At 37.6% G+C, this 10,997-nt stretch overlaps 1 protein-coding gene across 1 annotated transcript; it reads right to left on the bottom strand.

Moving 5' to 3' along the window:
* Positions 1-495: 495 nt before the first annotated feature.
* LOC139725973 (uncharacterized) lies at positions 496-3,709 on the bottom strand. Its single transcript, XM_071637056.1, has 4 exons — positions 3,662-3,709; positions 2,877-3,158; positions 1,572-1,819; positions 496-507 (listed from the first exon to the last, which is right to left on the bottom strand). The coding sequence occupies exons 2-4, from the start codon at positions 2,983-2,985 to the stop codon at positions 496-498; spliced, it is 369 nt and encodes a 122-aa protein (XP_071493157.1). The 5' UTR covers positions 2,986-3,158; positions 3,662-3,709.
* Between the last annotated feature and the right edge of the window lie 7,288 nt (positions 3,710-10,997).

Here is a 10,997-nt window from a genome sequence, read left to right as displayed (position 1 = left end):
AAACGCGAACGTGAAATTATGATAAATCTCAAAAGGAAGGGAAGATTGTGTCTTTCAGCTTGAATTCAACAAGATTCAATTCAATAATTTAATGGTGGTATGCTTATTTATAGGTAGAAACATAACATATGGAGCTCGGCTATTGATGATTTTTTCAGTACTTTTTCCCAGGACTTTTACCAAGTGGATAAAGAACACTGCATGTCATTAAAAGGAAATACTAAAAAAGAATATGCCAATAGTACTGAGTTTTAAATAGTATCATGATGAAGAGCAGAAATTGAAAATGCTATGACATGCCACTTCTTGGTTACTCTGTCAAAAGAACAATACTGTAAATAATTCACCATGTGAATGATTATACTCACCTCTATCAGTAGACAACCTTTCTCTTCATGAGGACAGTGAGACAGGTGATGATGGAGAGGATGAAAATGACGATGAGAAGAACGTACGTGGTCGACGATTTCTGAAGGAACTGTTGAAAAGGGCTGGCTATGGGACCCTCTGTCAATAAAGCACCAATGGACAACGGTAATGTTTGTTACTTCCTGGTTTATTTTCCCTTCATTCTCATAGTAGTGTCTGTTTTATAGCTTGCCTTTTTTCTTCTTTTTCTGTTTTCTTTCCGGAACTAGATACTACTAACGCAAATTCTGTCTAGTTGTAATTCGTTACGAAGAGAGCAATTATGACACATTCTTTGCTGATACATAGCATATATTTCGATTTAAGTCTTTCCTACCTCAATGAAAACACTCTATATACCTTTAGGCAAAACCTTGCAGACTAAATACCTATAGAAATGCGAAATAAATCACATGCCGTTGTACTGTTCAAAGTAACTATCAAGTGTGTTGTTCCAATTTCATGGAAACCTCGAACACAGGCAAAGTGTCCGTAATGGCGAACATCCGACAAACAGTGGATAACAAGTACATCACCTGTTTGTAGATTTCAATCAAAACTTTCGGTTACCCTCTGGTGTCGCTGGGCTCTTGCATTATTATCTTCTTATTTAGTACTTTGTGAAGTTACTGGGACATTTCTGATCCCCACCATACACACAGATTTACAAGTGAGATAGATTTAAGAACGTTATAATTTTCGTTACTTACATGGTGAAGGGATCACATTGTATGCTTTGCTTCTTCAAGAGTGATAGCTTTTGTTACTTTCTGACTTTCAAGGACCTATAAAATGTCAGTGCATGCTGACTTGTATTGATATATGATGCCTTGATCATTACTTATTTAGTCAATAGACTATCTAAGAATGTGCCATAATTATATTCATGATATTTTTTGTTTTTGATACTTCCACATAAAAAACCCACAACAAAACTTCCCAACCAAGGTTCTGCCAATGACATCATCTACTGCTAGATGCAGTCTAAATTATCTCCTGCTGATATGATACCAAAAGACATTGGAATGCACTTTCCCTTATGAAACTGAACATAACATTTCCATACAATGTTTTTTTTTTTTCAATCGTATTTGTAATTTCTTCAACCTACCAGAAAAAGTTTCTGTCCGGCAATATTCCGTCCATGACAACGTATCTCCAACTCCGTTGGTGGCAGAACACGTGACATTGATGCAGTCATCGGGGAGTGGAGACAGGATCGCTGAGGCACAGCTGGAGGAGGACAAGATGACATTATCAGCTGTAATGTTGTATGTGTGGAGATGTGGGTAAGGCTGGTCAGAGAGGTCAACATGACAGGTGATGATTAGAGTTACCAGGTTTCCTTTACGTCTGATTTCCGTCGTCTGGATCCTAAGGATGTGGCTACCAGGTTGTTGGGGGCCGAGTTCTACAATGAGATCGAATAGTAACAAAATGGGAGGATAAAAAATGAATAGCCTGAATGTTCCATTTCATAAGGCCAACAAAGATACTGAAAGTGACATGAAACGTGAGTATAGGGTCTGACTGATCAGTCGCCGGGACTGAGTATAGGGTCTGACTGATCAGTCGCCGGGACTGAGTATAGGGTCTGACCGATCAGTCGCCGGGACTCGTGCTAATCTAAAGACCATGAAATGGCATGCACGCTCGCCAAGAAGGCGAAGAAGGCGACTACAAGAAATGTCCGAGACGTCTCTAAAACAAGATGAAAACTTTTCGTCTGAAAGTTCGGAGGCATCACAGTGACGTCATCGTGCCGTTTCCGGTTGGTGGGTCTAGGCAAGGTGTCGCCGTTAAGTAGCAGAGACGTCCCCGAGACCAGCTGAAGACTGTAAAAGTAAAAAAACCAACCCCCCCCCAAAAAAAACAAAACAAACAAACAAACAAACAAACAAACAAACAAACAAACCCGGAACATGTTTAATTCTCTCGCTACTCAGGGTAGTTTCCAGGAGACGTCTCGGAGACGTCGCGGAGTTGTCTCCGCGACCAGCGAGACTCGAGTCGCCAACAGGGTCGCCACCCAGCCTACAAGCAAATGAAACACCAACATTTATGCGCAGTTTTGACTTTGATTTTCGGAAAGCTTTAGTTCCTTTCATTTCTTAGACACTCGTAAACGAAAAAGGGGACATTGTAAACAATTCATGTTGTCGTTTTCTGTACTTTTTGTAAAGTGCGATTAGTCGCTATAAATGTAACACAGGCCAATGAGCAAGACACTACGCAAAATTTCCCTAGTGTCTTGCTCGTGGACCAAGTTGCTTGTTGACTTGTTTATTTTTCTTGTCGAGCCCGAGGGCCTCGTTCACTAAAGCGTCTACCTCCTGGCTGTATGACTCATGAGCTGTAGAACTCTTGGGCTGTATGACTCGTGTACATTATGACTTCGTTGGCAGTATGAATCGTGAGTTGCATTACTCGTGGGCGTCTACTTTGTGACGTGCACCCGTGACATTTACCTGGTTGTGAAGGACAGTAGGTCTTGGTCGCTTCAGTCTCCCCGTATTCATTTATACCAGTACACACGACATCGATGCATGTGTTGGGTTGAGGGTCAATCGTCACCATAGGAGAAGCTGAATCGGAAATGACGCTATTGTCGACTGCAATGAGAAACGTGTTGATTGGTGGAAAGGGTTGGTCTCCTGGATCCACGCGGCAAGTAATGTTAAGGCTTGGTTCGTTATCATCATCCTCTTGAGTCTCAAACTCTACGCTGATGATTCCTTCTGCTGGCTTATCTGTTGGATAGGATTATTTGTTATCAGTGTCCAAATCGGCAGTTGGTTACCAATGAGAAATAATGATAGATACGAGGTAGCTAAGTTAAAATGTGATCGCCTTAGATGGACAAAAAAGGGGGCAGATATTGTTTTAACAAGATGCTTAAAATTCGTAGGAGGTTAACCTTGACTTCCAGGCATTTAGTAAGCATGTGTTAAATAAACAAAGACTAGCCGTTTTATATAGTGACATTTAAGATGACTTTGTTGATGGCTTCCATAAGCATAATAGGTCCGCATGGTTGGAAAAAAGGTATCAACAAGGATGCTTTAATGAGCATGATAGATTTGTGATTTAACACGCTGCGTAACACTGATGAGAGCGTGAATGAAAACGTGTACACTTAACACTTAAAGAGGTTGTTCGACTACGACGAAATCATAAAAGCAAATACCTATGTTTAAATCAAAATATCCCAACGAGTTTTGCCTCATTGGCATAGCTAACATACTTATTGTACCTTGAGGACAGTGTGTGAACGTGGCTGAGGTCGTTCCTATCCCGTTCGTCGCGGAGCACGTGAGTTCGATGCAGGTGTTGGGGCGTGGCGAGAGGATGGCTGAGGCGCTGCTTGATGACGATAGAGTTGTATTCTCAGTCACGATGGTGTAGGTGTGGAGGTACGGAGATGGCTGATCAGTGAAGTTCACGTGACAGGAGATGACCAGATTAACCAGGTTATCCTCGCCTTTAATTTCTACAGCATCAATGGATAAGATGTTCTCTCCTGGGGGTGTACCGGGACTTGGAGTGATACATGGAGTGATGGACCGGGCGGGGGATGGGGTTACACCACCTGCCAAAGTGTAATCGCACATTATCCAGTCAGTGTTAAGACTTAAAAGATAAACCCGACAACCCTATTTCGAGTGTAATCGTGGATCATATAAGAGCACAAGTCTAACCGTGAGAGAGAAATCATGGTTGATGATGGAGTCTAAGACGATAAATGATAAATACAGCTCTTGAAACGCTCATGTCAAATGCGTTACGAATCAATAATGTTTAGGGTTCGCTTCGAGTCCTTAGACTCTAATCCATGAAGATATTTGCTTCTTATCTTATTTAGCAATATCATATGGAAGACATACAAGTGTATATGGGTGTAAGTAAATTTTAGTCGAGTAAATCGTATGAGAATGAATGTTTTGACACTGATTTTTGTTCGTGAATATATGTTCCTTGTTACAAAGAAACGATAATTGGACATTACTACAAAATGTGGAATTTATATCATTATTGATACTTCTCGGTCATTTGGTCTTATGGAGAGTTTATTTGGTTTTCCAGATCCACACGATCAAAGTAACATAAGTATGATAGAACGAGTGATGACATGATGTTCATTATTCCAAAGTTTCTTTAATCATGTTAATACTATAATGAGTTAAAGTTCGTTATTTCAACACGTCTTACAAGGACTTTAATAAACATGTTATAGCTTCTAATGATATAAGAGCATTAGGCCCTACATATATTTACATATGACATTTGCCTAGGGATCGTTTTCAATAGGCCTACTTTTGTGATTATGATTCCGCCACTATCATGATATTTGGTATCGTGTATTTTTTATGCAAACTTTGTAAACCTGGTAATTATTTAACGTGGAAATCTGAAATGAAATGAAATGACATGACATGAAATGAATTACTGGAAATCAAGAAAAGCGCCATAAAAGCGTGATAATGTTCTCATAATAGGTGAAAATGCTAATTCTCTATGGGATAATTTACGTATTCAAAGGAGGGAATTAACCAAAACACATTTCTTCCGTGTACTAAATTCATGGACGGACTCAGCCGTAAAAACTATTTTCTCTTGGGAAGAAATCAAAGTCCGGCTAACTAATATTATCGAAATGACACGTACATCGCATTTTTTGAATTCCTTGACACTAAAGTTGACTCTAAGCTTATTCAAGTTGTGAACAAAGGTAAAAAACGAAGGCTATATTTAAAGAGTTTGTTTGCAAAAACCGATAAGTCTATATTTCCCAAATGGAGACATTTGCGATTAAAGGTCAAGAAAAATAAAGAGAATGATAGGAAAATTTTTGCTTCTCTTGACCATAACTTCAAAAATTAATTTCGTATCTGAATATGAATTCATCAATACCTATAAATAAGTATGTACAATGTATGATTATGCAGTAACGCAATTGGATAATGTGTACGGATATCATATTTGATAAATTTACCTGTAACCTCCAGAGTTGAAGAGCGCACGACACCGTACACATGACACTGAAGTATACTACCGTTGTTAGCTGTGGTTGGGGTGAATGTCAGTTGACTGGTGATGTCATAGTAAGTCAAGAGATCAGCTCCGTAACCCAGACCTGCATTCAAGTCTCCGTTCCTGAATATTGCCTCCGCAGCTTCCGGATCTCCTGCAATACAATTCAAAACTATATATTGAGTCCCTCACCACATCAGTACATCAAAGCACTATGACCATTATCACTCCGTGACATCTGATGAATTAGAGACAGCAGTAAAACTAAATTGTCAGAAAGAGGGGGGTGGTCATACTTCATGCATCTCTGGGATGTCTCATAATATACTAAGCCTTTTGAACCGATCTGCCGTATGGCAAGCCTTTTTTTTTACATTTAAAGTTAATTTCTGATATCAAGAATTCCATTTTGTGATATCAAAAAATCAAATTTCTGATATCAATGATTCAATTTGTGATATCAAGAATGAAATTTGTGATATCATAAATTCCCGTAAGTGTAGCACATGAACTTAATTTGTGATATCAAGAAATGGAATATGTGATATCATAAAAATCCATTCTTCATATCACAAATTCAATTTGTGATATCACATATTTAAATTCGTGATATCAAAAATTCAATTTGTGATATCACTGAATGAATTTGTGATATCAGAAATTCGAATTCTTGATATCAAAAATAGGTTTTACGTGAAAAACCAATGGTAATTCTTGCTGTCACAAAATCAATTTCTGATAAGACAAATTCGAATTTGTGATATCACGAAATAGACTTGTGATATCACTAATTTGAATTTGTGATATCAAGAATTCTTATTTGTGATATCAAAAATGCGAAATTGTGATATGACAAATTCCATTTTGTGATATCACAAATTGAATAATTGATATCAGTAATTCCCAGGGAATTGGAGCGTTAGTTTTGCGCTGGAATTCAACTGTGAATTAGAGCGTTAGTTGAGCGCAGAAATACACATGGAATTCGAGCGTCAGTTCAGTGCAGAAAATCGCTGTGAATTCGAGCATTAGTTTAGCGCAGAAATACAAGAGAGTTACTTTTGCGCTAAAATACACAGGGAATTGGAACATCAGTTTTGAGCTGATAATATTATTCAGATGGAATGTACACCTCTGCTAACTTTTATAGAACAATGTTCAAAATACAAATAACTATATAAGAGACTTCCATCATTCCCTAAATGATCATCGAGGTATAACATTTGATGAATTATTGATACAAATCAATTGCTTTGCAACATATAATGAATTCGATGATACTATCACTTAGGACCTACATTTAATTCATCGTTCTGGACCTCAAATTGTCGTCTATTCCTATGTCATTGTTAATTAGTAATTAAGTAAGACTTACGCCGATTCGATGATAATGTGTGGTTGTATGTGTATATGTTTTATAAAAGCATACCACGTGTTTGTAATGCGGAGGACAGCTGGAGGACCGAACGCAACGTGTTTCTCCTAAAGACATTTCTCACTCCTCAAAAATCACTCCTCCAGAACAAAGGGGTGTATCCATTGAAATCAATAGTGTTGGGTATACAGTTTGCCTGCTCCAATATGTTTATGATTTTGTAAAATAATTTAATGTGTAATCTGTTATAGGCAAGTGTATTCAGATCAGAGCAAGAAGAGTGAAGATATCCAGATCTTCTGAGGAGTTTGGTGCAACAATATGCATGACAAACAAAAAATTAGAATTTTTATAGTGAGAAGAAAGTAGTGGTACAAAGGACTTCAATTTTGTTTATCTGCGCAATAGGAAATTTCTGTTCTTAACTTGGAGGAGTTACAGGGGGAGGTCGGGAGAGAGTATCTTTCATAGAGTTAAGAGAAACGCAAACAAAAGTTGTAAGTCAACCAGTCTCTGCCAAATCAGTGGCGAGAAATGAGAGGGGAAAAATATATGTAACTCTGAAGTAATTGACAACACATCACTAACGGAATTTGAGATATGTTGCTAAACGATTTATTTTCTTCGATTCTTCTAAAACTAATTCCAATCACTTTCAATGAAAAACGGGTTGCCAAAACTCTTCATTTAGTTTTTTCTTCAACTATCTTTATATTCTATGTAAAGATAACACCTGAAATTCCATCTTAATTTCAGCGCTAAACTAACGCTCGAATTCACTGTGTATTTCTGCGCTTAAATAACGCTCGAATTCACAGATCAATTTCAGCGCAAAAGTAATGCTCGAATTTCTTGTGTATTTCTTCGCTCAACTAACGCTCAAATTTACAGTTCAATTTCAGCACAAAACTAAAGCTCGAATTGCCTTTGTATTTCTGCGCTAAACTAACGCTTTAATTCACAATTGAATTCTAGCGCAAAACTAACGTTCGAATTCCCTATGTATTTCTGCGCTCAACTAACGCTCGAATTCCCATTGGTTTTCTGCACTGAACTAAAGCTCGAATTCCCTATGTATTTCTGCGCTCCTCTAACGCTCGAAATCATAGTTGCTTTTCAGCACAAAACTAACGCTCAAATGTCCCGAGTATTTCTGCGCTCAACTAGCGCTCGAATTCACAGTGCTCGAAATCAAATGATTTTTTTTTTTTTTGCAAAAGATAAGTGCTGATATTCCATGTAAATTAATGATAATTGGAATTAGTGATATCACAAAATGTATTTCTTGATATCAAGAATGCGAATTCGTGATATCTCGAATTGAATTTGTGATATTACTAATTCGATTTCGTGATATCGAAAATTGGTTTTGCGTGATAAACCAGTGGGTATTTGTGATATCAAAAATGGAATTCGTGGTATCAGAAAATCTGTTTCTGTGAAATTAGATTGACTTGCCATACTGCCGATAGACCAACTATTTCAACTTTTTATCACATTCAGCTGACATTACATCAAGACATAAAACGATATCATGAATACTCCGTGTGTAGTTTTCGAAACCTGATGACGTCATACACATTTCTCCAAAAGAGAAACTATTCTATTCAAATAACTTTAACCTTTTAGGGCGAACGTCCCATTTATTGCATATAGCTATAGGATAGTTCAGTCATGATAGATCTATTGTTGAACGATGATGTTGTATCATACCTACACAATTCAAGTTTGAGTAAATGTCCTCTCTCAGTTGAAATGGGAAATAGGTAATGTGTGAAAGTAACAGTACTAGGTGTTAATATCACTGGTTTTGGAAGGTTAAAAAAAAACAAAAACAATGATGTTTGGAATATTGATAGGTCTACCAGAATTTGTAACAATGTATTACACGAATTTACGATTTAAGATAATGTAATTAAAATTGGATATAACATCGATGATAAAATTACAAACTTAATGAATTACATGTTTCAACCAATAGAATGTGGACTTGTCATCGCTGAATTATGAGTTAGGACTTTAGTTGAAACCAATATAGCAAGCGAGAAATAAGATATTTTGTGACAATACTGCAATTATGATTTAACAGTGTCATGGCAGGGTCGATAACATTGATCTGTCTAGTTTGTAAAAAAAAAGTTTCACCATGCAAAAACCAAGAAAACAACAGAACTTAAACAAAAAACATATATTAAAAAAAATATATATATATGAAATCAACTCACGGTCTCCATCACATCGTACGCCTACGTCTTTATTGTGTCCACAACTGCCGAAACTGGAGCATCCCCACGGGAATCGACTGCACTCTGAAAGGGAGTTTTTATCTGACGTGGGACAGTGAATGATTTTGTCTAACCAAATAGGACCCGATCCTTCTCCAAAGTGGGCATTAGAATGGACCGAGGCAGCCCCCGAGTACCCAAGCTGTCTACACACAGCGTGAGCTGCGTTCATATCCCAACCAGTATCACACGCCGTGCCCCAGACCCCGTCACAGAATATCTCCACTCGGCCTTCATGTTCGTCAGTTCCTCCGACAAGTCTCACTGTAACATGTGGAAAACATGAAGTTGTGTTTGCTATTCCTTTCGTTTAAATCATACAAACTGAGCAGAATTTCAGATTCTATACCACATAATTATTGAAAGCGAGTTATCATCAATTACTAGTATGCACGCATGGTACCTACAAAATTCAAAACGCATTCTATGCATTCCAGGTTCACATCTTGAAATCTACAAAATTGTGATTCTACAATATTCGTATTCTGAATTACGCAAAATGGGAAACAAGACATTATTTTGACTCTTGACTCATATTCTTATTAACAAGACTACCGAAATGTTACAATGACATCAAAATGAAACTATCGATAAATGTGGTTTCACATTTGAAGTTTACTTTTTTTTTTAGATGACATCGTAATTGACGGTACTATCAAGGTAAACACGATGCAATGGGACTTAAATGATTTGGATTGAAAATTTTTGAAAAACAGAACGTTCACAGGTTTGGAAGGTTTTAATGCAATGACGTGTTATGCGATGAAATCTGCTGTCAAAATTTGGGCCCAGGTCGGGGGTCGGTATACGAACTTATCAAAATTGATCGAAGGGAATTAAGCTTCACGTATCTGACCGAGAAAAGCCTGAAGCTGAAGAATGTGAGGTGTTGAATTAACTTTACCAAACTGAACTTTTATTTGAGATCTCATCATTGCCTTGATAAGTAAAGAAAAAAAACCCCCCACAAGTCAATGTCTTACCTTTTTAGCTTGTAATACCTCGTGCTGGCTTTGAAGCGTGAATTGGTGAAATAGATGGAGTATCAATAGACATGTAAACGCACGATCAAATTTTTATGGACTGAGAAACGTGTTAAGATCGGCAATCTAACCATTCACGTATATGTTTAGTTCGGGTTATCCAGAACGTATCCATATTTTTCGCTGATACTCACCAGTTTTACCGTCGCAGGGCCGTGAGCAGTGACTTCCTCCGAATGCGTAATTCTCTTTAACTAAGTTTGCCGCTGAGCGACTGTCGCCATCTTCCAAAATCGGTGTTTCTCATTCGTTGTTCTTTTATCCCTTTCCGTTCAAGTTGTTCTGGCAATAAAATCATAATTCATCTATAAAGTTTGAGCTTTATCTTCTACACAATGATATGTCACATTACAACCTCACTTTCATTTTGGAACTTTTCTCTACATCATTATGAGGAATTATTGTACATAGGAACACATTGAAGGAATATTGCACTTCCGTCGGGAATATTTGAAAATAGACAAAATGGCAAATTTAGATTAACACGAAAGTCAGAGGTGAACAATTTTACAATTCACTAGACTCTCACAGGTCCATCCTTTTGAGGAAATGGCTCTGAAACGTAATGATCTATGTCATCCATGAATTATTATCATTAGAATACTAAAAAGTTCATCACTACGACTGAAATCATTCCCGGTGTGTGTCAATTTCGTCCTGTAAATTCACAATGATATGATTGAAAGGCATCGGCAATATTGCCTTCATTCAGAAAATGGACAGCAATACCCTGATATGCTCGTCAGTGCGACATAATAGGCAGGGCTAGGAGTTTGAATTAAGACATGTCTTACACGTGAACATATGCGGTCCCAGGGCAGGAAAAAACCTCCTCATTTTGAATATATTTACGCT

This window comes from Diadema antillarum, unplaced genomic scaffold, assembly GCF_040938485.1.
Source record: "Diadema antillarum isolate AM-2024a unplaced genomic scaffold, OU_Dant_1.0 seq00000069_RagTag, whole genome shotgun sequence".
Taxonomy (NCBI): domain Eukaryota; kingdom Metazoa; phylum Echinodermata; class Echinoidea; order Diadematoida; family Diadematidae; genus Diadema; species Diadema antillarum.
Note: the sequence above shows the minus strand (reverse complement) of the source record. Positions and strands in the feature narration are given on the sequence as shown.

What these genes read in the sequence shown, in the direction of transcription:
- LOC139725973 (XM_071637056.1), bottom strand. Translation starts at nt 2,985, where the DNA reads ATGGTGACGATTGACCCTCAACCCAACACATGCATCGATGTCGTGTGT. An exon ending in CTACTGTCCTTCACAACCAG is followed by an intron (nt 1,820 to 2,876) that starts GTAAATGTCACG and finishes ATCTCATTGTAG; the next exon opens with AACTCGGCCCCCAACAACCT.